Source organism: Cicer arietinum, chromosome 5, assembly GCF_000331145.2.
Source record: "Cicer arietinum cultivar CDC Frontier isolate Library 1 chromosome 5, Cicar.CDCFrontier_v2.0, whole genome shotgun sequence".
In the NCBI taxonomy this organism is placed as follows: Eukaryota; Viridiplantae; Streptophyta; class Magnoliopsida; order Fabales; family Fabaceae; genus Cicer; species Cicer arietinum.
Genome location: NC_021164.2, coordinates 63713550 through 63740057, shown reverse-complemented (window position 1 = coordinate 63740057; position 26508 = coordinate 63713550). Strand labels below are relative to the sequence as shown.

Here is a 26508-nt window from a genome sequence, read left to right as displayed (position 1 = left end):
GAGATGAAGTATTAGTTTAATGTGTGGACTTCACAAATATTAATTTGTGGCTACTTTTGAGAATAATGCATTTGTGAGACGCTTAAATAATAAAATAAGAAACATGTTGACGAGTTGACAAAGTATCATGTTGCATCGAAACACACCTTGGCATCTTTGAGATATCGATATAAGGAGAACATGACTAATATCTCTCAAAGTTATTAGCGACAAACCACATACCGGATGAATTTGAAAGGGTCCAAAATTGATATGCAACATCTGTTGAAATTACTTGAAGCTGAGAAATATGTTTGTTGGAGTACGACTCATGAAGACTCTAACATTGTGAGAGACATGTTTTGAATGCAACCAGACTCCATAACTTTGTTAAACATGTTCCCTATTGTATTGATCATGGATAGTCTCTACAAAACCAACAAGTATAAAATTTCATTGTTTGAAGTTGTTGGTCTAACTTCAATTGAATTGGTATTCAATGTTGCATTGCTTACATGGACTGTGAGCGTCAAGAAAACTTTTATTTGTTTCAAATACCTCATTTTTTCAGTGGATTGTGACTGATAGAGAACTTGCTTTAATGAATGCAATTGAAGTAGTATTTCTATCTTCAACAAGTTTACTTTGTCAACTTCTTACCAACAAAAATGTTGGAATCAAATGCAAATAGTATATATTGAAGAAGGACATGCAAGAACTTATTTTAAATTTGTGGAGAAAAATAGCTTATTGTTAGGAAGAGAATGAGTACGAGTAATTTTTACAAAGGTTTGAGGAAACATGTGTTGATAATATTATTTTATTTAACTACGTTAAAAATATATGGTTGACTCATCACATGGGGAAGATTTGTTGAAGGATTGACTATTCGAGTATTGTATCTAAGAAATACTACGACAAATTGGTATGTGTAACATTCAAACATTTTATTTTATTTTTATATTTTACTTTATTAGGAATAAAGATAATTATTCTAAAAATTGTTGGTGATAGTTACTATTGTATTGTGTTATTTTAATTTTTGATAATAATATTATTATTAATAATAAAAGAATGAATCGGAAAACGTTAAAAACAAAATTTACATTAAACTGATGAGTGAATAATTAGGGTCTTAATGGTTTTATGTTGAAATATCATGTTCTCCACAAGTAATAATTATCTATCATCATATTAACTTTATATAACCATTTTTTTGGTAGTAGAACAAAACCCCTTATTGATATTTTAAAAAAATAAAATAGAATAAAATTGATCGATGAATATGTATCTCTAATTATATCTTTATTTTTTATTTATCTTAATCAACTATCAATAATATAGGTACTATATTTGTGTGATGATGTTTAGATAAAGTAGTAAATGGGTTAGACGGATCAATTGTTACACAGTAAAGGGAATAAAAGTTTTTAATATCATATATTTTTAGGAACTCTACTATCTCATTATTATTGTAATAAGGGTCATACTAGTAATAGATTTTATACGTCAATCTATAAAAAAAAATTAAAAAGTTTTTACACTAAGTGAGAAGTAAATTAATTTGTGAAGGTGTAGTATATTTGGAGCAAAGACCGCTGCGTGAGAATTTTAATAACGACACTCATATCAGTAAGAGCATCACTTCTTCTGCTTTCCTACTTGAATTATATGTGATATAAATGTACTGTGATGTTGTGTATTGGTTTTGTTTGCGTGTTATCTTCAAAATGAATATTATAATGGTTGTGCTTGACATGTTGTGGTTATTCAATGTGATTACTTTGTGTCTAAACTAGGTTGGTTTAGGACAAGGTTGAATGATTTTGGATGCTCTGGTTGAGTGATCTATATTGTTACTAACAAAAGTGTCTACATTCATGCATTTATAGTTGTGTGGTGCGTCCATAATTGGTTGGAGCCCACAGATCCTTGCGGGGATTTTGAGTTAGTGGTGTTGTTTAGAATGACTCACGAAGCCCTTGCGGGGGAAGTGATATTCCGGAATCATGCATTGACATATAATCTAACAAATAAGTTGTGCATTTTTGTTGATTTATATCTTTGGTGCGTTGTGATTTTTAACTGTTAAATGAAGTATATGATTTATTTAGATTTTTGATATAACAACTATATATATATGCATATTTTGTCTGTATTTGTTATTTGGAGATGACCCTTACATTTGATAGAACGTCACATATAGTGTTACTTGAGTGAATAATGTCACAGTCAACCTAATATGAGAAATGCGATGAAGTACAATAGCATGCAGTTGGAGGCTCCGATATATATACTTTTGTGTCGTGTTAGACTTGTTGGGTGAGTTTTCCACAAGTCCAAAGTTTATGACCAACTAGGATTTATGTTTGGGTAGTAAAACGTCAAGAGTTTTGACTCTGGGGGTTTCTTTTGTTTAACGTATTAAATTTACTTTTAGTAATTGCAAATATTTTGATTCATTATTTTTGAAAATATAACTAAAAATGTTATTAATTTATTTTTAAGGTAAATGAGTATTTAATATAATCATAAATAAATAAAAACGAATTTGTATTTTTACGTTTAGAAATCCGTTAGTTAATATCTCGAAGAAGTGGGATGTTACATTATATCATTAAAATTTTGTATTTTATTTTATATTTATACATGTTTAGAATTAAGCATGCATGTGTGATATATTTTTTATTGAAATATTATTTGTTATGTTTTATGTTTGAATATTAGGGTTGAGTTGACTCATTGGTCATTGAAGAGATTTTTATTTTTGTAAGGCAGGGGATAGTATGAATGAGATGTTGCAAATTTTTAAGATAAAAGGTTCATTTTAGCACAAGTAAGGATATATATACACAATAATACAATCTTTGAGAATTAGACTTGGGTTGTATCAAGGAAAGCTTTAGCTCACATTGTTGATGAATACAAAAGAGTCAACTATGTTGGTCACAACAAAGTCGCGTGTCGTTGTATACTTAGACCTTATGCATGTATGTTGGTACGGTACAAGGTGGAAGGTATTCCAATTCAATTGAATGTAGTTCATATACATTTGAGGAAATTAACCATGAATATTGGCCCGAAGGAAGAAAAGTTAGAAAATGATTAAAAGTTGGACATTTATCAGAGAAGAATATAATTTGGAAAACATCCAATGTTGATGGAAGAAGGCATTGAAGAGCAAGTTGTGTGAAATAGCATATCAAGAGACAACATCAATGTGTTCACCACCAGATAAGATCAAAATAAAGGGTGGTGTGAAGAGGAAGAAAGGTAATAAGCCAAAGCTATTTAACGTATATCGCAACCCTTCATTTTTTCAGCATGTGGATACATTCCTTTCCTATAGTGAAATTTCTTAAGTCTCTCAACAAGGATCCATGAAAGCATCCCAACAAGTATCCAAACAAGTCTCTCATCAAGAATCCAGACAAGTTTATTAGCAACCACTCAAGCAAGCCTTACATCAACCTATGATGAGTCAAGTTAGAAAATATATAGACGAATATTCTCATCTAATTCATCCATATATTGAAGACATAGTTACTGTTAAGGCAGATGAAAACCATGGATATTGTGTTATTGTTGCTTTACTTGGTCATAGTGAAGAATATGAAAGCATTGTGGGTCAATAATTGTATACGAAGATTAAGTTCAACCCTAATTTATATGTTGCATTATTCGAGGAACGTTTGCAAGAAATGACAGACTATTTGCTTGTAACTAATTTGGGAAACCAACCAAATGAGAAATGAATGAGAGATATGAATTACGTGATAGCAACCAAATACAATCTCGGTCTTGTCATATTGGGTAAAAATTTCTTTGACTTTTTCCCGTTGTGGAGTGCACACAATGAATATCTATCACGTGATTGTTTTATCATTATTGATTTTGTTAATGAAAGTCATTAGATTGAGGATAAATTGAAATTATGATGTATGTTGCATTCACTTGCATGACATAAGAATGATCAGTGTAGTGATAAGTCTACATCATGGTTTGTAGTTTATACATAATGTCTACAGCATTGGGGCTCACTAGACTTAGAACATACATCACATTATATGCCTTTCGCAAATGATTGACACTTTTGATTTACAACATGCATTTAAACTTTTATATATTAGATTGCATGTCTTTTGTTTGAACAAAAATTATTTCAACATTTATTTCATTTCTCGTTCTTGTTTACTTTAACGACCAATAAAATAGTAAAAATAAATAAGTTTAAAGTAGTAAAAATAAATAAAGTCTATATAATAAGTCAAAATAAATAAATTTGAATAATGATATAATACAATCAAATTACAAATATAGTATTAATGATAATCCTATCATTTGGATATGTGTAACGTTATTTTAAAGTAAACATACATCTCATCTTCAAGAAATAACATCTATAAGTCTATGTTCTACTGTATAAGATTACCCATTATCTAACATTGTGTATACAATTAAGCAGAGCTTAGGGCTTTAGGGGCAGAGGCACTAACACCAACATCATGACTAGGACTAGGATCAACATCAGTAGCAGGGATACCAACGCCAACATTACGACTAGGATGAGGACCAACATCAACAACACCACCAAGAACGTGAAAATAGGGAGATATTGCAGCAACATAGGGATTATCCAATGATGAGATATCCTATAGTACCACATTAAGTATCTTCTATCACACTCGTTTGGACATGTGACTGGATACAATCTAGTAAGGAGGGATCCAACAAATTTCCTATACATACTCCTTTCGACATCAACATCACAGACAACAAGGCGTAAGAGAGATGTATTGAGTATATCCAAACTACCGAAGACACCTTTCTGGAAAATACGGTACCATTTTGGAGCACCAACGAATATAACTAGTAAACATCGACACATATTGAAATCTTGGTGTGGTGTCCTCATCATAATTTGACATCCAAGTTACAACGGTAGGTCCCAAAGCATCCAACTTCCTTATGTAATATGCATCATTCTCTGATGTTTATTTATCACTTCATCGTAAGATATGTAGCAGATGAGATATAGATTCACTTATATTACACCTACAGATGTTAGAGAAATGTTCATAAATCCGTATCTGTAAAATAATAAAAAATTACAAATAATTAAATAAGCATTTTATCATAATATGCTTCGTTGCAGGCACGGTACCATATATAAGATAGTCATATAAAACAACAAGAACAACTGGTCCTCATGTCCATTTACCACAAATATCAAGATCTTGAAAAGAAACGAGTATTTTGCAGATAAAAAGGTAAAACTTTTGTCAGCTAATATGGTATACCATACCAAATGAAGTGGTTATGTCCTCACTGCACAGTCAAATCGACCTTCCTGAAATTTCTTAAAAAAAAACTGTTTTCAACCATTCAAAACTATATGATGCACCTCTGTTGACCCTGGTCTCATTCACAATTTATGTCTCATCAACTCCCAATAACTCAATAGCAACAACAATTACCAAATCTTCATTCATGTTAGTGAGAGGTGTGAATAATTTTCTATAACATGATACGTCAAATAGACCCCTAATATCGTCAAGAGTAATAGTCATTTCACCAAATGACACGTGAAACGAACTAGTCTCTCTTACATTTAATATGTTATTGAGATATATGGAATTAATGTCACATATGGAATTGAGATATATCAAACTAGATTATGCATATGAAATTTTATATAAATCTAAAATGATTTAATATGTGATTGAGATCTATCAAAATTAATGTCACATACATTTTTACTAAACACCGTTAATCTTCATAACTTTTAATAACATATTAAATAATTTTATATTTGTATATAATTTTACAAGCATGATCCATATAATATAAATTTTCAATTCAACGTAATTTTTTCTTTTTAAAAAAGTAATACTTAAAGAAATAGAGAGAATTTAGGAATATTTAGATTGAGAATATCCAAACTATTAATAAGAGACTTGTTTGTAAAAAGTATCTAATGACCCTTTCAATTTTTATTGTAACATTAATTACTTTTGGTTTCTCAAATTATATGTTACATTGTAAACAAAAAATTCAATTATATATGTAATTTTATAATATCAAGAAACATTAATGTTTCATTTCTTATCTTATCTTTACCGTTAATTACTCTATTTTGTCTTAATTTTATTAGTTTCTCTTTCTGATACTATTAATGTATGATATTTTGTAAAATAACTCATAATTTTTCTTTTTTATATAAAAATAACTAAACTTCTAAAGTTGTATGAAATGGCGAAACTGACACATAAATTTGAGATCGAGGGAAGTAATTTAATTTTAGTTTGTACGTTTTAATTAATATTACATGCATCATTTTTCAATATCTTTCATTTTGCATTATTAATATTAATAGTAAATAGTAAATACACTAATAATTGATAAAAATAATTTAGTAAAAATATTATTCTCTATTTTTTATACATTTTTGTAATTTTTAAAAAATGATTAAATTAGTCAACTTTGTATGAGACAGAAGGAGTAATAAATTTGTATATTATTTTTTATTTGCTTGTATAACATTCTACTTTTATCCCTTTAAAGAAGACTATATTAACTATATTACGATAATTAAAAAAATTAGTTGTAGTATTAATTTTGATGATATTAATAACATTTTGTTAATTTTGTGCCTTTGAATAACATTTTGCTTAGTATTAATTTTGTTGATAAGAAAAAATTTAAAATTTAAAAGTATATTGCTTAGTTTGTTTCCATTTATAAGTACAATAAATTTAAGTTTCAAATGTTAATAAGTAGGACTAGGATCCATGTGTACACAAGTTTTATTTTTTTTAAAATGTTTTACTAATTCATTATATTTAAATTTAAATAAAAAAACACATAATTTTTACAAATCTTTATTTCTATTATTATATCATTATTTGTTACTCTGATAAACACAAAATTGAAATTATATATATCAAATAAAAGAAAATAAAAGAAAGTACATTTTTATACTTGAAATATTATAATTCGCAAAAAAAAAATTGAGGAAAAATATCTTTTCATTTTTTTTTTTGTAAAATACAAAATGTTATATACCAAATCTTATTTCACACTTTGTCAAAAAAAAAAAAATCTTAATTGAAACTAAATATTTATCTTTTTTCTTAAATATTTCTCAATTTAATTACAATAATTCTTTATAATTATCAACATTTTAGAAGTCATTATCATATTTTTAATATCTTGCTCCATGATTGCCTTAAGAAAAAATCTCATTACAATAACTACTCTCATAAAAAATTGTATTCACAATGTTTTAAACATTAATTTTTTTATCTTTGATAAAAAAAAAATTAGGGTGTAGGGATGGTGCACCAACGGCACTAGCTGGAATGGTACTCCCAATTTCTTTAGTTTAATTTAAACCATAAATCTTGTAAGATCTATTTTCTACGTATCTTTTAAGTATAAATTTAGAAAAAAAATTATTTTGAAGGTGTTTGGATTTTATTATGTTATTTGTCAAATAAACAAATTGTTCTCTAATATATGATACTGAAAAACAAATCAATTTAGCTTGAATTTAAATGGTACAATAATCAAATAATTGAGTACATGTAATTAATGATTTAACAAATTGTTTGGGAAATACACTTCTCTATAATTATTATCATATTTTTATAAAATAACAACAAATATTACAATTATTTATAATATTTTTTATAAAAATAACAATAATACTAATAAATATGTATTAATATACTTTATGACATATATTTTTTAAATTTCTATGCACAATCTTATTAAAATTAAGATCCTACAATTCGTGCGGGTCTCACACAAGTAACAAACATAGGGCACCAGATGAGAAATCAACAAAAACAAAAAAGTATAACTTTATTTGTTTTAAGAGTTTATCGGGCCAAAGAACATAAATATTTTTGTTTGGAATCTTGCGGGTCTAAGAACTAAAAGTTCGATTTCACACCCCCCCACATTTTAATGTCTACCCGATATTTTATCTTTTTTAATGAACATTCAAAAATACCAACTAGAAAATACAAAAATTTAAATAAATAAAAAAAATTGCCTATATTTATAACCTACATCTAAGTTTTTGTATATTTATCAAAAAAATTTGTCTCAAAATTTTTTCTTTGATTTTTTTATATTTCAGAAATTTTTCCTATCAACAATTTTAGTTTCTACAAAAATTTTAAATATCATAAATTTCAAAAATAAAATTTTCAGAATATAACATTTTTATTGTTGTTATTTTTACATAAAAAAAATTGAGTTTTTAAAATTTTCTGTAAATAAAATTTCGAATATATAGAACTTTTTTGAATTTGAAATTTCAGATATGTTATTTTCTAAACCGTATTTTTGGAGAACTTTTTTTCGTATTTGTGGAGGTAAAAAAATTTTTTTTTTTACGAGAAGAGGTGAAGATAATAGAGGTAAGTTTTTAAAAATTGTGGGAGTAGGAATCTAAATGTACAATATGAAATCCAATTCTTCGAAGAACTTATAATTAGAGAAATATACTTATATTTATGGATAACTTTTTTATTTCAACTAGTAGATGTAGTATGTCCCAAGTTATTTATAACCATTAACAAAGTGTAACATTATCTTCAACCTTTTCCATGGCCTGCAAAAAAATCTATAAAATACCACTATTTTCTGTTTATGTGGACAAGCACAACCATAAGCATAATCACATTGTTCATATGGCAAGTACAATATTTAGTCTTATCTCAAAAGTCTTGCTTTGCATTATATCAGCACTAGGAAGAAAAACACTTGATACAAGTAATAATACATTTACAGCATACTCTCCAGTTAACAATGATGGTATCTGCAAGACTATAGTAGAAACACAAGATTACACATGTGAAGAACATAAGGTAAATACTTTCAGAAAAAAAAAAAAAAATAAGGTAAATAAATATTGTAACTATCATGTCTCGTTTCACACGACATTTGATTATGAACAAGCTCTTTCTAATATATGAGCCAAATTCACATAACGTAATAACTATGCTATTCTTTTTTTGAAAAAAAAATACCGTAATAACTATGCTATTTTTTTTTTTAAAAAAAAATACCGCTAAAAAATTAAATATGAGACAAATGTTATGAATTAACACATAAATGGTTTATGTAATATGTTTTTTTGGGTTTATTCATGTAACAACGGAGGATAGTTACATCTTAAGCTTACAGAGAATATCCACAGGACAATCCGGTAAAAAAGCAGACAAATCACTTGTATTAATACAACATAATCTCTTTTGTGTAAGTTTTGTTACTGTATATACATATACAAATTACAACAATTATATGAAACATCAACATATATGTTTGACTTATAATTTTGTTCATTCATACTTGATTCCAAGATGACATGTACTCAACTAAGATAATTTTTTGTGTGTGGTTAATATGGTTGTTCAATCCTCCACAAGAATCATTGGCATATATTTAGCAGACAGTGGATTTGATGTGTGGCTTGTCAATGGAAGAGAGGCAAAATATAGCACCATGCACACATCACTAAGTCCTAATGACATTGTAATTCATAGATCTTATATGATGTACTACATCATATTTCAGTTTTTATATTTTAATTTGTCACTAGCAACTTCAATGGATTGTTTGATTTATTAATTATGTATAGGCTTATTGGGATTGATCATGAGATTAATTAGCTAGTTATGATCTTTCAGCTTCAGTCCAATATGTTTACAAATCTACAGGTCAAAAAATGCACTACGCAGGTCATTTTCAGGTAAATTTTTTTATTTATACTTTTAGAATTTAGTTTGGACGAAATAATTGAAAATTTTAACGAAATTAAGAATTTAATCAATATAAACGTTTACTTGATTTCTTTTTATTTCTCTATTCTTTTGTTTGGTTGAAGATATAAAAAATTTCATTGGAAAACTTTTTAGGGCTATTTTTAAAAATTTTGGGATAAAATTATAAATAAATTAATAATGAAAAGTGATCCAAAAAAGAGTTTTTTTTTTCTTCAAAATTCAAAAAATTGAGGTATAAATTTGCAAAACACCAAGAAAAAATATTCGGACCAATCTAAAGAAAAAATAGGGACTAGTAAACAAATTTGGAAAAGTGTCATTTTTTATTACATGTACAAAAATGAATTTGCATAATTTGAAAGAATATATAAAGACAAATTTGGTATTCACATTTTATAGAGTAATAAGGAAATTTAAATTCTTGATTTTTTCGTGTTATTTGAAATTCTCTAAACTTATAATACAAAATCCTTTTTTAAAACTCTTCAAAATTTATGATCCAAACAATGTAATTTTCATTCAAGAAATTCAACTAACCTCTAAAATCATACTGTCTAAAAAATTTACCACATTCAAACACATTGTGATTTACTTATGTTTATAATAGTGTACATAATACAACAATTTAAATTTCAGGGGACTCTAATGGCTTTTGCTGCTCTATCTCAAGACCAACTTTTGAATATGTTGAGATCAGTTGCATTACTTAGTCCAATTGCACATATGAATCAAATTCCTTCAAGTGCAACAAAACTTGTTGCTGACCTCTTTTTAGCTAATGTGAGTGACATACTATGTTTTAATATAATCTTTTTTAGCTAAACTATGTTTTAAAATAGTGTAAAATAATTTTTCTTTTTTTAATATAACAGGATGTATACTGGTTAGGCCTCCGTGAATTCATTCCTAATATGTAAGAGAATTACGATCCTTTCCTCTATACTTTTACTATATCTTTCTAATTTCAACATTAGAAAATAATTTATGATTGTTCATAATGAGCAGGGATGCTGAATCAAAATTTCTGTGTGTGCACCATGCTAAAAATTAATTTGTGCAAACTTATTGACATTGTTCACATGTACTTAGATGTTAATATGGTTTGATGAAGCAAAAAATTATTTAACTCTTAATTTTATATTATAGGTTGGAATTGTTGCATAAATTCTTCTATGATAGATTTCTATCTTGATCAACCAACAACAACAAAGAACTTGATCCATCTATTTCATAGTAAGTTTACTAAGAAGCAACGTTTTCTTTTTGTTGCTACAATTAAAAATATATCATTCGATTTTTATGCATTTTTTTATTAAGACTATAGTTTTTTTTTATTGACATGGCTCTTGTATTTTTGAATTTGAGTAGTGATCAGAAGAGGATCTATAGCAAAGTATGATTATGGTAATACACTACAAAATATACAACACTATGGACAACCAATTCCTCCAACTTATGACATGAAGAAAATCCCAAATGATTTTCCTCTTTTCCTAAATGACCTCAAAGATCATGATGTGAACAAGCTTGTGGTATTGTTCAACGAAGATTATGCACATGTTGATTTTATTATGGCTGTAAATGCTAAACAAGTTGTTTATGATCCTATGATAGCTTTTTACCACGCTAATTGAAATTACTGTAATTTCTTTGATTCGTTATTTAGGATAGATAATTTTTTTTTATTGACTAATCTTGTTATTTATCAAATATAAATTTAAGAAAATTCATTGGCAATGCATTTACAATATCAATCTTGCTTAATTCTCTCTCTCTCTCTCATCATTCAATTAGCTCTTCCTCTCGCCTATTATTAATCTTCTTTGCATTCTATTTTACAAAAAAACAAAATATAATTTCTTCCACCATCTATCTCATCTTTAATGAAAAATATAATTTCTTGACACTCTATTATGAAGAAAAAACCGTATACATTATTACCATTAGTTGTGGTTCAGAATGTGTTTGTAAAGAGAAGATGGGTAACATTTAGCTTGTTAAATATAAGTTCTGTAGTATTGTATTTTATATTATTCTTAAAAGATTATTTTAAAGTGTGACACTATTTACTCTCTGACAATAGTAAATGTGCGTAGGGGTGGAAATAGGTTAGTCTTGATCTTTTTAAAAGTCTGGTCGGACTTAAAGCGTATTTAAAAGTCTTATTCACATTAAAATCTTCACACCAATATGAGTGTACATATCTACATATCTATATATATCTACTAAGTGATTGACTAATTGAATGAACTACTAAATATGAAACGTCTACCAAATATGAAATGACTATTGAGTGATTGACTATCAAAAACACCAAATTTAAGTGGACAATGTTGTAATTATGATAGTATATTATTTTCTTGTAATCTTGTTAATGTTGTATTGATTGATAGTAGATTATGTAAAAGACAATTATGTTTTGCTTAATTCTTTTTCTTTTTTTAGTTTTATGTGCAGTTCTTTTTTATTTGTGATTGATCTGAGAGGAAAACGTGCGGTTAACATTTCAAGTGGGAAATTGGCAACAATGAACTGGCACTGGTTTTTCCATTCTCTTTCTTTCATGATTTGGATATAATATACTAAATATTAATATTATATATATTTTTCAGTTCCAAATAGAAACAACACTCATTGAAATTGAACGAAATGGAATTTGTTACAATTATAGGAAACAACACTCATAGAACGAAGAACTGAAAATTATAATGGGTTTGAAGGAGGAAGTGACAAACTTTGACTAGATTTGTATCACATATTGTGGCAACCACTTCTTTGTACTGTTCCATTTGCGATTTTCTTCTTCTTGAATCTCTTTGATTTTCTTCTCCTTGAATATGTTTGATTTTCTTCTCTGTAAATCTGTTTGCTTTGCAGAAATGTTGGAGTGTTGCAATGTGTAAACAAGAAATATTTTAAAATGACAAAAATTTAAAAAAGTTGGACTGTGTGAAAAAAAACTAGAATAATTATTCTCTCTATATAACTTATAAGTTACAATTGTGACCCTAAAATTAAAATAACTGATAAAATAGAGTATCTTCGATTCTTCTCACTGTATATTTATTATTTAACTTTTTCTTACATTTTGTGTGTGTGCAGTTAAGTAACGAATATAAATCTTGTGATCACACGAATCTTTCTCAATTTTGTATTTATCAACTGCATTTTAACCCTATAAATTAAATCGATAGAGTGGATTCCTCGGGCAAATAACATAACATTCATCTCTGCAAATTATTTTTTTGTAGTAGTAATATCTACATGCATGATGCATGTTCTTTTGAAACCAATATTATGCTTATTAGTCATTTTTTTTGGTTAATAAAAGTCCAGAACCTATTATGTGACTTTTGATTATCCATTGACTAATGTAAATAGACAAACTTATGACTAGTTTATTTTGTGAAAATATATTCTATTTTTATTTTTTAAATTATGTATTTAATTTATTTTGGATGAAAGACTCTTCAAATGAAATATTGTGGTAAAAAGAAAATTAAGTTTTAGTTAATGAAGATACACTTTCAAAAATAATAAAAATATTTTTTTAAAAAAAAATCATTATTTTTAGAAATGTAGATAATTTGTTCACTTCATAAAATATATTTTCTCTTTATCAAAAGGTAAAATTAACACAATTTAAAAAATAAAAACAATTTTGTTTTCAAAGTAAAATAGCTCTAATTAAGTTCTTCCCTTTGTAATAAATAATTAAATGTAATTGAGAAACAATACTAGTTAACATTGGATTGAACTTTATGAGCAATAACTAAAGGGTATTGTTAATAAGTGTCCTAATAATATTTTTGATGGAAATAAAAATCAACTTTTGAGTGGAAAAAATTCAATTTTTATAATAACAAGTATTAAATGCTTAAGTTCCAAAATTTCATTTCCACATTTAAACAAAAAATTCCAACACTTAAGAATAGAGTAGTAGATTGGTCAAATACTCAATTCCTCATAATTGAAGATTCAAAGCTGGAGGACTTTTGGTGGAAATTTTACTTTTATTTATTGATCATTGTAACCTTGGATTCAATAAAGTGGTAAGATCATAATGTCTGCTTTTTAAGCAACCGTTTTCTTTTGTTATTCATACACAAGCGAGAAAGAAGTCAAATAAAGAACTAAGGTAAAACACACATTTTTTTGTTACGACGAGAGAATATTTGGTATCAATAAGTTTGTCAAAAATGATTTTACAAAAACTACAAATTAATATTATTTGTAGATCAACAATTTTTAGTACTATTTGATAATGACAAAATTACTTAATGCACATTGATTTATTGGCACAAATTAATTACTCGTACACTTCATCGGTATACCTTACGTATAAGCAAAAAAAAAATTCTCAAGTAGAAATTTTATCTACATTCGACAAACTAAGTGAATATTCCGAGTTACAAATAGAAGGGCTAAATGTTTATTTCATTATTGGTTTTTTATTTTTGAATGTAAACTTCCACCCTTCAAATCAAAGACCATACTTGATTATAATCAAAATTATGTATCATTCCCTTGACATAATGTTTGAGGAAGCACCAGCTTCATCATCAACATCTTCTCTATGAAGTGACAATGATGATGGAATTTGTAATGGAGAATCTGAATTGATAGGACCTTGGTGGGGTGTGTCCGATATAATAATATTAATAGGCGGTTGTGGGTTAAGGAACTTGTTGGTGGTAGTGGGAATGATGGAACATCTACAAAGTGGACAAGTGGAATTTGATTGTAGCCAATGATGTATGCAATCGATGTGAAACACATGCTTGCAATGTGGAATCTGTAGTACCTCTTCTTTTACCTCAAATTCTCCCAAGCAAACACAACATCTGTTTTTTTGGCAACTTGTTAGCTTCATTCTAAAGCATGTATTTCATGTTCTCATATCATGTGTATAACCCGACAATCATATATTAGCATATCAAATCAATTGAACTCATAGATTGAATAATGGGAGGGCCAACCATGTTGAATCCAAGTTATTTAGAGCTTCCAACAAAGTGCTAGATGTGTCCCATAATGTATGATTTATTTCACTATTATATGTAGTTTAAATAAATTGTATAATTCTAGTATAACATGTAATATTTTTATTAAATTATTCTTATTAATTATTTATTATTAAGTAAAAAATAATAAATTTAGGGTGATGTATTAGTTTTGATTAAAAGGTATTTCTTCCGTCCTATAATAATTTTTGTATTTACAAGAAAAATTTATCTTAAAATAATTGTTGATTTTGGTTTGCAATACAACTTTAGTTTTTTTATCAATTATATCGTCTAATTAATTAATACCACGTTTATCACTCTCAATTTATTATTTCACCAATTTGCATTTATGATAATTGAAATCAACTAATGATTTATAAGGGTAATTTGGTAAAAAAAATATGTCTTTCATTTATTATATTTTCTTAATATGTGTGAAATTATTAAATGCAACAATTATTTTAAAATATAAATAATTGTAATTAAAAATAAATAATTATTATAATATTAAAAATTAAAAAGATCGTTCAAAAAAGAACATTAATTTTGAGATATATTTGTTTTTCTAATAAATCATTCAATCTAGGACGGAAGGAATATTCAGCCAATGTGGGATGAGAGAGTATTAAGCCAGCACTTTGTGATCTATGAAAATTCCTAGCAATTAATATGATGAGCATAACTCCTATCGTTGAAATTTTGGTTCTAATCAACTTGGATCATACATGCAGAATTTATAAATTTCTTTGATGATTTTATTCTACTTTGAGACATAGACCCTTCAAAATATAGTACTTTCTCTAGTGTCAAAAGAAGAGAAAAATCATTAATTCATAATAGTATATATTCTAGTTTATTTTTGTGACTAAATACATATATAGTACGAGTATATATTCTAGTTTACTTTTTTTACTACCTTTCTTTTCATATGGCACTTTTTTTTAAAATAGTGGATGTCATTAAATATTCTAAGTAATTCATGAATTGAAGATTCTGTACACAATTTTTCAGCTTTCCAAGAAAAGCATTCGTTGAATATATGACTAATCAAGAGATGATGAAAGCTACAACACAAACGTTGAAGAGCAACAAAAAAATAGGAACTACACTTCAGCTAAAAAGTGAAAGAAAAAAAACATCTTTGGCAGAAAATATTCAAACAAAAAGAACAAAGTGTAAACACACAGAAATTAATGAACATAGACAAAAAGAAAAGAGAAACTTACAATGAATCCCTTGCTTGTAAATCCTCATCAAACAAAATTCTTGGAAGTTTGTCCAATTGTACGGTCAAATCCAAACGACGAGGCTATATAAGAAATTAACAAAACAGAGAAGTAGATATCCATTAATATCCTATATATAAAAACATAAAACTAATATACTACTCTAATCTCAAATATATATATATATATATATATATATATATATATATATATATATATAAAATAGTCAAAAGAAAAATTGATGTATTTAAAGTATAATATAATGAATGAGGCAGAGAAATTAAGCAAGCTAACATGTAAAAAATAGAAAGTAATTAAGTAGATGATGAAAGGAATTAAGTAGTAAACTTACAGAGGAAGAGGAATAATAACGATAGGTAATTGAAGGAGGATTGATCCTAGGAAGTAAATGTGGAGAGAAAGAGGAAGCTCTTCTCTTGAGGTAGAACAAGTAAAAAAGGAGAAAAAGAATAATTGAAAAAAGTATAGGAATTGAGAATATGAAAGCTTGGTATAGCTTAAGCTGAAGTTCCTCTGGATACATATGTGGAGGAGGAGAACTTGTAGTTGTAATTGTACTTTGTGGAACACTTCCCATCATCATATCATCTTTCTTTATATTCATAATTAATCCTCCTGCCACTGCCACATTTTTACAATTTATTAAATACAAATAATACATTTCTATAACGAAATTAAACTTACATTCATTGCTTACCAATATGTATATGGTATGCTGTGGTTTGCTATTCTAAGAGTTTCTTTCACAAAGTGTTGTTGGAACTTTTCAAAAGAGTCACAAAGATCATTTATATATTTGTAGGTTAATTCTTTATTAAAAAATTATTAGGAGGGGTGTAGCAATTAGCCAAATTAATTAACATTGTTAACTTACAGTGGTAGTGGTATATATTCTATGGAAATAGATTTCGTGCTTCATATAGTTACACATTTGAAATGTTTAATATGTGATCACTGATCAATGTTCTAGATTATTTACATTTGAGTTATTTATTATGTGATTTCAACCGTCTGATCATAAATGAATGGTCAAAAATAATTAACGTGTGTAACCGCGTATTATCATTGAGTAGGCAATCCGGGCTTATATTCTATCTTTTTGAAATGATGATGGGACAAGGCCATGACCCTCCACTATGGTACATAGCTTCTAGCCAACGTCTTAAGCCCATTGTCTTTTTTTGTAGTCTCGTAGGCCCAAACATCTGGGTGCATTCTCTTTGCGTCATTATACTAGTGCTAACTTTTTGTCAACAAATTAAGAACCACCGAATTGTATCCTATTTCTATTAAATTATACCTCTATCCTACATTTTACTTAAAATTATATATTTTACTCTTTTTTCTTTCTTTAAAAAAAATTAAAAAATATTATTACTAATTCAATTCAAGGTTTCAAAATACTCAAATTTTAACTTTTTAAAAACACAAATAATGTTAAACACTAAACTTAATTTAAGTTTTTAAAACATAAAAGTAACTGGAATACTTATATTTTTTAAAATATATTTGTAAAAGAATATATGAGTTGATTTAATAGCAAAGCTTAAAATTATTGACAGAAAACTTTTAAAAACTAAAACTATTGATGGAAAAATTTTAGAAACTAAAAATCAAAGAATTTTTTATATACAGTAAATTTAAAATTTTATAAGAACCAAAAATTTATTTAGTATTTATTTTATATTATCATTTTATGTTTATGATGATTTAACATATCTTACACTCCTTTTAAAATAAAAATATAAAAAGTTAATGTATATAAATTAAAATTTTGATCACACATATCTATTTTCATATATTTTTCTTATATTCCATTATGAGGGGGTATTTTATAGTAATAAAGAAGTAGATATTATATTATTTTAGCTATGAACTTTCCTAAGTGATGATTTATTTAATAACCACGAACCGAAAATGTGAACCTTTCTGGGTTATATTCTTCATTGAAAGGCCAGGAAGAAAAGAAACATTTGCAACTTCAAACCCTTTTGTCAACATTAGCATGATGAGGAACATATGCTTTTTTATTATCTCTGTTTTCTTTCTCTCTTCATTTGTTCTTTCTTTGTTCGGCTCAAGGTTACTTGTTATTATGTCTACAAAAGATGGAAGTGGAAAATGGAGACCGTCGATTAAATATTATTTTAATTTAAAATTAATTGAGGTTACTTATTAAACTTGAAAGGTAGTGGAAGTTTTGACTAATAGATTTCGATTGTCATTCTCGTTATGCTGCAAATGATTATAAAAAGTAAAGAACTCTTTCATCCATTGTGAATTTTTTAACTTTTTCAAAGAGTGTTAAGTATAGAGTTATGTTTTTTTTATATTATTAGGGGAAGGTGGTTATTTTATCAATCATGGTGGTGCTAGTGTCGGTCCGAAGAAAAAAGCATTTGCAAAAGACACTCTAATGCTAAAATTACTCTAACCATAGTATAGTATTTATTAGTAACGAAATTAGAGATACACTTGAATTAAGACAAACCATGCTCTTTTATATATGAAGTGAACGAGGATCCTTCATAGACCGTGTGGCTTTGGACTATAGAATAATGGGATCACATGTTCATTGGATCCACCAAACTTCCTAATAAATCAATTCTCAATTTGAATTAGACTGATTTCATCATAAGAATTGATGATCCTAACAACCTTGTGCAGGTGTATTCAATCATATTAATACATAAAACATATGTACCGAAGACATTCTAAATAACCTAATAACCAAAATATTTGGTACTAATTACTAAACACATTTATCAACCGTCCAACACTCGAACCTAAAAGACGAAGATATTGCAAGTGATTAAGTATCCAATCACATAGTTTTGTTCGATGCACTAATTTGTCTATATGCCATCGTCGTATCATAATATTGCTTCTCAAAATCCTAGCCCAACAATTTTGTATATAGATATAAAATTAAGGGAGTTAACGATTTCATCTTTTCATGTTAAAAATTCTGAAAAAAACTAAATAAGATTTTCTTTTAATAAATTAATTACTTAAATTTGTATTTATTCGAATACGACCTTCTTGTATAAATTTATCTAATGGTACAACTAATCTGAATAACAATAAGACCCTAATTTGAGAGTGTTGTTGCAACAAGAAATGTGAGGGTTTGAAACATACATACTCCAAACAAATAAAATGAAACTAGGTCCATCCAAATATAAAGCATATTTACTCCACAACAAAATGAGTACTGTAAGAACTAGTAAGCAGCATTGGATGATTCTAGTATACATTTCAACTTTTCTCATCACTTTGTGCACTATGACGCAATAACAAGGTTTCTTTTAGCATCTTTTTCCAACTTAGTAGCTAGCTAGCTAGCTAGCTAAATCAGTATTGAAATAGAATAATACATTTTGATACGAGGGAAGAGTCATGGTATAATATTTTAGTTACTGTTGTCTGTGGAAAGTGAAGCAGGTTAATCTGTTTCTCTTGCAAGTGGGAATGGAATCAAATCTCAATTTCAAACTCCACTTCTATGTCATACTCTCTCACACTCACACATCAAAACTCAAAAGGTCATTCTACTTTTGTTGTTCTTGGCAATCTGCTAAAGCAGAGCTTTTGAAATTTTTTCAAAAAAGAAAAAAAGAATTTGATTTATTTTACCTTTTATTATAGAAAAATATGTTGGGGCTAATTATAAGTGATCACATAGACTAAGAGTAACACACACATACATTATGTGTTGGTCTCCAATACTTAAATGAGAAAGATGGAACTAGTAAACTAACAACTGACAAAGCTGGGAATAGAAATAGAATTAATTAAATCCAAAAACATTAGGATCATTAGATTTAGATGATATTATCTAGAGGAGTACATCCAAATATTAATCATTTGGCAGTAGGAGCATAACTTATCTTGTTGATGTTGTCATTAGCAACCACCACTTCTGAAAGATTCTTCACCCCTTTTGCATTCCTTGCTGCTATCTGCTGTTTGGTTGACTTGTAATATGTTGCATACAGAATCAGTTGTACAACCGCAAACATTGTCCCAATCCCATTTGGTATCTGAAAAAACAAAATTTTCACTTTTATAAAAACTATTAAACCGTATATGCACTGTGAATATAAAATCATTTTCCACAAACAAACAGCCAATTTCAATTGTTTACGTGGTGAAAAATTGTGGTCGGTAATCACTATAAAATCTGTTTCAATTTTATTGTTTTAAGAAAAAAAAATATTTGTTTAATTTTCAATTTTAATTAAAATAATATTATCTTATTTTCGACCGAAAAAAGTATATGCAAAAGCATGTTTTGTTAGACCATATGTTCCATATTTTATTTCCTTCATTTCAAAAAAAAACTTCAAATGAAAAAGTATATGCAAATAGTTAAGCATTGTACTAATCATAATTAGTTTTCTTACAGCAATGAATGGATCGAAAGGGATGAGAGCATAAATGGTCCAAGACACGCCATTGCCAAAGGAAGCCAAAGAGAGGTAAAACGGCATGAACTCGACACTTTTGGTCTTGATCACCAGTTTCTACAACCATAGATAAATAAAATCGCATAATTGAGTAAAAAAAAATTACCAATCTAATATCATTAAATCATATGTGAACACATCTTTAGGTGTATGTGTAAAAAACAACATATAAATTTATTTTTTTATTAAAAGGATCGAAAGGGATGAGAGCATAAATGGTCCAAGACACGCCATTGCCAAAGGAAGCCAAAGAGAGGTAAAACGGCATGAACTCGACACTTTTGGTCTTGATCACCAGTTTCTACAACCATAGATAAATAAAATCGCATAATTGAGTAAAAAAAAATTACCAATCTAATATCATTAAATCATATGTGAACACATCTTTAGGTGTATGTGTAAAAAAAAAAAAATAAATTTATTTTTTTATTAAAAAAAAAAAAAAAAAAGATAGGATATATATATATGATTATCACGGCACTAACCATGATAGATAACGGTGAAGCATACATAGTAACATTGAAGAGCATGCATATAGTTCCAACAATGGCAGAGCGTTTGTTAACGGTGTGGACCATAGTCAACGAAACAAATGCAAGAAGGGTAATGAAAATAAGCTCCAAGATGAAAGCAAGAAAGAGCTTAAGCCTTTTATTGCGGTCAGAATAGATGAAGTAGAGTGTGATATAGATTATCTCAATGAAACACCCTGCACCGTTGATGGTTACGACGAGTAAGCTGTGAGGGTGCACCATTGGGAGACCGTAGAGAGTCCAAACCATGCAGTTCATCAATGTGGCTAAGTATGGTACTGCTGAGTACTGTTCCACTGATCCTTTCTTCCATATTTTAACAAATGTTGGCCTGTTTATTTATTTTCATTTCATTAATATAATAAGTACATCAATTTTTCGTGCTTGCTTGGCATTCAGGACATGATACAATTTTTTTGTTAAATATCTTCTTAGTCTTGTAAAACTATGATTTTTAAATAACTATATGGCACTTTTAATTAGTCGTCATTTTAATTTTTTCATATCAAAAAAGGTAGTTTTCATAGTCGATCTAAGAATAAAACTATTAAAACAATAGTCTAAAAAACACTTTGTTAATCATGTCATGACTCTATTATGCTCTCTATTTTATTATTTTCAAACTAGAATTAATAAAATGTTATTTAAAATAAATATTATCTTAACAAATTAATATTATATGGATCAATTTTATCATCCATTGAAAAATAAATATTAATGAAATTTGATTATAATAATTTAATAAATAATTTTGAATTTTTAAAACTTTAGAAAAATAAAATTTCAACAAAAATAACGAAATTTTACTAAAATAATAATATGGACCTAAATTTAAAATTCGATTTATAGACTTTATATGTGTTGACTCAACCTTAATATTCTTAAATCTTCAAAATAGTTCTTATAAAAATAAACATAATTAAAAACTAAAAGTAAATAATTAAAGTTTATTTACAAACTATGAAAAGTCGATTTTATAAAAACTAAAAACATACTTTTTTAGAGGTGGTTAAAAATTATTTAACTGTTTTTATAATTAAAGTAAATAACCAAATTTTTCTTTGAGTAAAAATGAAGGCTTATTTGATTTGTGAAAAATAAATTAAAAATGATAATTTAGTCTTTAGAATGGCCACTATCAATCTCAAATTAGTCAATTTTAAAATATTTTCTTAATAATATTTTGGTTTCTATATAAATAAAATAATTTGATTAATAATATTTGTGATTTTAAAGCTCAAATTAATATATATTTTTTAAAATTCAATAGGTCTATCCATTTTGAAACAATTACCTTTTTCTTGATTGATACATTTCTTTTTCTTTTTACTAAGAAAGAATATTCATTCATTCAAAAATTGTTATAGTAGTGTATGGGTGCATGTCTATATACTCTTATGTAATAATAATAATACTACTACTATATTATTCCATTGAAAACAATCAGATTAAAACAAACAAACAAAAGAGAAAATTTGAACTTACAGTGGGGACAAGAACATGCAGGCGGATATGATATTACCTGAAGTGAATTAAGAAATGAAAATGCCAAATTAAATGAATAAGTAATGAAAAAGTGAAAATCTTCGAAGCTGAGTGTGTGAGCATGATTTTAATGAAAATATTTAATGAATAATAAAATGAGCGTTATATAACCCACCTATGATGCCGACAACTGTTCGAACAATAACTGCAGTACCACTCATGTTTCCTTCCTATCTAGCTGAAGAGAAACTCCAATTGAAGATATCGTAAAGAATAGAGAAAATTAAAGACGAGGTGAGGTATAAGCTTATAATCGCATTGATTAATTTAACGGTATCGGGTAGATCATGTATTTGGCATGTGCTGTGAGTTGTGAGGGGGCTATATATTTTATAGAGAAGGCACCCTTAATTAATTTATTTGGCACTGTGTTTAAGATACTGAGAACTCACTAGTAAGATTGAGCCGTAATCCATATATCTCACACTTGGGGGTCACCGATCACCGTTTTTCGCTTATCTCATATTTCTATGCATATATATACCACAATACTATGTTACCCCTTAACCCAAACAATTTGATAAGTTAATGCCAATGCCTATCAAAGTCGTCTTTCAAGAATTGAGACATTGATACTTTGTATCTTTTCAAAACTATTGTTCAATAATTCATTTTTAATTTTTATATTTAATTAAATGTATATTTGTAAAAAACAAAATTAATATTTCTTATGATTTATATTTATGGACAATTTTTTTTTTTTACAAAGATAGTCATATATATATGTAAGACGAAGGTGGGAGATAGGATTGTCTTAAATATTTTGTATGCTATGTTTTAATCTTAAAAATTTGATCATAATAAAAAAAAGTGTAATTTTAATAATTTAAAAAAAAAAGAGATAAAATAAATTTTAATTTTTATAAAATTTAAAAATTTTATTTTAGTTTCTATAAAAAGATCTCAACTTTTTAGTCTTTAAATAAAATTTATTCTCTTTTAGTCTTTATTTAAAAAGTTATATTTTTTTTATGAAAAAAATAAAATTTTTAATTCTTATAAAATCATAATAAATATTAGAAGTGAATAAAAAAATTTGAATACTAAACTTAAAATTTTATAATTTTATAACAATTAAAAATAAATTTAATATAAATTAATTTTATTATATTATAAATAAAAAAATATAGAAATTGGAGAGTCTCGTCAATTGAGGTCACGTGCTATTGGACTTGTTTGTACAGCCCAATACCGCCGGGTCTTTGTAGGATGTATTCCTATTCTTTTTTAATATTTGTGAAAAAACAATGAGATTTTATGATTAATTTTAACGAATTAAATAAAATATGTTAAAAAAAAGTATGAGTGTTTTTTTTTATCTTATAAGAGATGTTAAATTTCACTATAATTAATTCACTCAATTCAAATATGGATTCGAAAATAAGAGAGACAACCAAGGACGGTCCAACATGTTATGATGCATAAAAGCGAAACTCTTATGAGTATTTTCAAAGTTAATAAACAGATCATTAGTATTTTATTTAATAACTATAAATTTTTTTGGTTGAAATCATGACATTTTTAAATCATTTTTCTTTATATTTTTCAAAAAATGAAATAAAACATTTCATATATCGTACAACACCATAAATATTCAGGTATAATTTTTTATCTTTTAATTGAAGAAGAAAATAGTGTGCATTTATCCAAATAGCAAATGGACAACTTTTGAATGTAAAGTGATGAAGATAAATATTTCAAAAATTCATCTTTAATAAAATTTATATCATTAAATATAAGAGTTACTTCTTTTTTTACAAATAAATATGTCAAACTTGTATCAACGGTCAATAGTCAATATTTTCAATTTTACTTATTTATCTATAAACTGTTTTGTAATTTATATAAAATTTTATTAATTTTAATTTTTAGAATAATAAAATGCAAACATTTTTATCAAACAAAAAGAAATTTGAGGTTTTTTTTATGAACATTTTTCGTGTTATTATCTTTCCACCTGCTCTAGGGACAACACTACCGATCTTTGAAATTTGTCTATTAACTTAGATTTAAGAACAAAAGTATGAGTGTTTTGCTAACATAATAAAGGACAAGTATTTTGAAAACAAATTAGAATGAGCACACTCTTATACATGGATATTGGATACACTAGCCAATAAAGGCAGTGAGTAAAAAAACATACTTTTTCTTTAAAGAAGGAAACCAATGATTATGATTATGAGGAGAGTTGTATATTGCGCGCTGTAAATTTTCTGCCATTTGCTAATGAGGTTTTCAAGAAAACTTTTGAACCACCCATAAAATTTGAGTGAACATGGAAATTAATTTTTAAATTTTTATAAATTAATAAATATATTATTGATATTATAAATTATATCAATTAAAATAGTATTTATGTAAATTTTTATTGTTAAATATTTTGATATGATATTGTAATTGAATATGTGTTATCCACATTAATTCTATATCAATGTAATTTTCTTAAGAAAAAATTTGTCGATAAAATTTAGTAATCTAAATTTGTGATGTAATTTTTATTGTGCATAGGAATGACAACATAATCCGCACTCACGAGTATCCACCCGAACCCATTTAATCTGGGCGGAAAAAATCCGCTTTAATTGAGTGTGGGTGCAGATTTTTCCCGAAATTAAAATTTGATACTAGGGGTGGAATAGGTCAGATAAGACTTTGAAATGCCTGAGGCTAACTTCCAATTAATTTTTGAGAAATGTATCATGCACCCCCTCACTTTAACTTCTCACCCCTCCATTTCAAATGAAAATGTTGAGACAAAATCTCTCTCAATTGGTTTTAATGATAACAAAATTAATTAAAGATTATGATTATGCTTAATGACTAATCTGTGCTTTTGAGTGTATTTATATAAGTAAACAGGTTATCATTCATTAAGGAAAAAGAAGAAAAATTCTGAGTTAAATGCTAAGTATGAAAGTGCCGAGGATGGCCTCACGAGCTGGAGAAAACTGCAGTTCAGCATCCTCGCTGTTTTGAATTTATTAAACAAAGGCATAAAAGTATTAAAGAATGAATTATTTGAATTCATTCAACAAGGGCATAATAGTATTAAAGAATGAATTGTTTGATTCATTCAATAAAGGCAAAATACTATTAAAAAATGTTTAAAGAAAGGCCTTTGAAGAAAAGTTGCAAGAATGCAAGAGAAAGGTACGAGGAATGATGATTCTAGCATGTGCCTATAGTCAATATCTTGAAAAGCCTTCCAAAGCAACTTATCATGATAGGCAAAAAGGCTATATGTACCATTATGTGATTAAATAAGATTATAAAGTCAATCTTCAAAAAGGCAACAACAAACAAGCCTTATATAACTTGATCACATGTCGTGAAGCAAGGAAAGAAGAAAGAATGCATCACGTGAAGCCTTCACAAAGCCTTAAAGAAAGGAATAAAAAGGACATCACATGTCTTACAAGGAATTAAATGGAGGAAAGAGAAAAAGCTCACATGTGAAGCTTTATGAAGCCATTGAAGAAAGAGAATGAAAAGGACTCCACACAATAGTCAAACATTAAAGAAAGGAAAAAGAAAAGGACAACACATGTTCTCAAAAGCCAAGAAAACAGTACCTCGTACTTGAACAAGGAATGCATATTTTCAAATGTGCTGAATGGCATTTTCGTAAATATGAAGAAAAGCCTTGGCATTTCACAAATGAATTTTCCAACGGTCACAAAGGCTTGGCTTATGAAATGAACATCACAAGAACTCTATAAATTGCAGCAAGCTGATCTTCAGAAAAATACAACACATTGCATTAAAAAAGATCATAGATCTTAAAGCTTTCAAGAAGCAACACATTATATCTTCATACTTTCTACAAATCCTACATTAGATCTTTGTTAATCTTTTGAGAAAGTATTTAGAATCAATCACTCTCTTATCACACTGTAATTTCCAAGTGAGGTACACTGGAAAATATTTGAAAT

At 27.2% G+C, this 26508-nt stretch overlaps 3 protein-coding genes across 7 annotated transcripts; 1 reads left to right on the top strand and 2 right to left on the bottom strand.

Moving 5' to 3' along the window:
* The first annotated feature begins 8605 nt into the window (after window positions 1-8605).
* On the top strand, window positions 8606-11517 carry LOC101512954 (triacylglycerol lipase 2-like). 5 transcript variants are annotated; one of them, XR_012163076.1, is made up of 6 exons: window positions 8606-8858; window positions 9159-9742; window positions 10413-10556; window positions 10649-10689; window positions 10923-11009; window positions 11145-11517. XR_012163076.1 is itself a non-coding variant. In XM_073368407.1 (6 exons), exons 2-5 carry the CDS (start codon window positions 9719-9721, stop codon window positions 10966-10968), a joined length of 255 nt encoding a protein of 84 aa, XP_073224508.1. In that variant the 5' UTR covers window positions 8628-9525; window positions 9681-9718; the 3' UTR covers window positions 10969-11009; window positions 11145-11517. The 5 variants fall into 5 exon arrangements, 4 of the variants coding, with proteins under 4 accessions (XP_073224508.1, XP_073224510.1, XP_073224509.1 ...); XM_073368407.1 differs by having other exon boundaries at window positions 8628-9525; window positions 9681-9742; XM_073368409.1 differs by having other exon boundaries at window positions 8629-9249; window positions 9681-9742.
* A 2521-nt stretch (window positions 11518-14038) lies between these two features.
* LOC140920281 (probable E3 ubiquitin-protein ligase RHA4A) lies at window positions 14039-16868 on the bottom strand. The gene is made up of 4 exons (XM_073368353.1): window positions 16727-16868; window positions 16361-16650; window positions 16009-16091; window positions 14039-14620 (listed from the first exon to the last, which is right to left on the bottom strand). Exons 2-4 carry the CDS (start codon window positions 16631-16633, stop codon window positions 14296-14298), a joined length of 681 nt encoding a protein of 226 aa, XP_073224454.1. The 5' UTR covers window positions 16634-16650; window positions 16727-16868; the 3' UTR covers window positions 14039-14295.
* Window positions 16869-19823: 2955 nt separating this feature from the next.
* LOC101512545 (bidirectional sugar transporter SWEET7) lies at window positions 19824-22939 on the bottom strand. Its single transcript, XM_004502010.3, has 5 exons — window positions 22692-22939; window positions 22517-22553; window positions 20984-21362; window positions 20436-20555; window positions 19824-20072 (listed from the first exon to the last, which is right to left on the bottom strand). Exons 1-5 carry the CDS (start codon window positions 22735-22737, stop codon window positions 19893-19895), a joined length of 762 nt encoding a protein of 253 aa, XP_004502067.3. The 5' UTR covers window positions 22738-22939; the 3' UTR covers window positions 19824-19892.
* Between the last annotated feature and the right edge of the window lie 3569 nt (window positions 22940-26508).

Coding starts and splice junctions, on each gene's coding strand:
- LOC101512954 (XM_073368407.1), top strand. CDS start 9,719: ATGCACTACGCAGGTCATTTTCAG. Junction 9,743..10,412: donor ACTACGCAGGTCATTTTCAG/GTAAATTTTTTT, acceptor TTTAAATTTCAG/GGGACTCTAATGGCTTTTGC. Junction 10,557..10,648: donor CTGACCTCTTTTTAGCTAAT/GTGAGTGACATA, acceptor TTAATATAACAG/GATGTATACTGGTTAGGCCT.
- LOC140920281 (XM_073368353.1), bottom strand. CDS start 16,633: ATGAATATAAAGAAAGATGATATGATGATGGGAAGTGTTCCACAAAGT. Junction 16,092..16,360: donor GTTATTATTCCTCTTCCTCT/GTAAGTTTACTA, acceptor TTTCTTATATAG/CCTCGTCGTTTGGATTTGAC. Junction 14,621..16,008: donor TTACAAGCAAGGGATTCATT/GTAAGTTTCTCT, acceptor CCAAAAAAACAG/ATGTTGTGTTTGCTTGGGAG.
- LOC101512545 (XM_004502010.3), bottom strand. CDS start 22,737: ATGAGTGGTACTGCAGTTATTGTTCGAACAGTTGTCGGCATCATAG. Junction 21,363..22,516: donor TGCATGTTCTTGTCCCCACT/GTAAGTTCAAAT, acceptor ATAAATAAACAG/GCCAACATTTGTTAAAATAT. Junction 20,073..20,435: donor CTTTCGATCCATTCATTGCT/GTAAGAAAACTA, acceptor TTGTTTTTTCAG/ATACCAAATGGGATTGGGAC.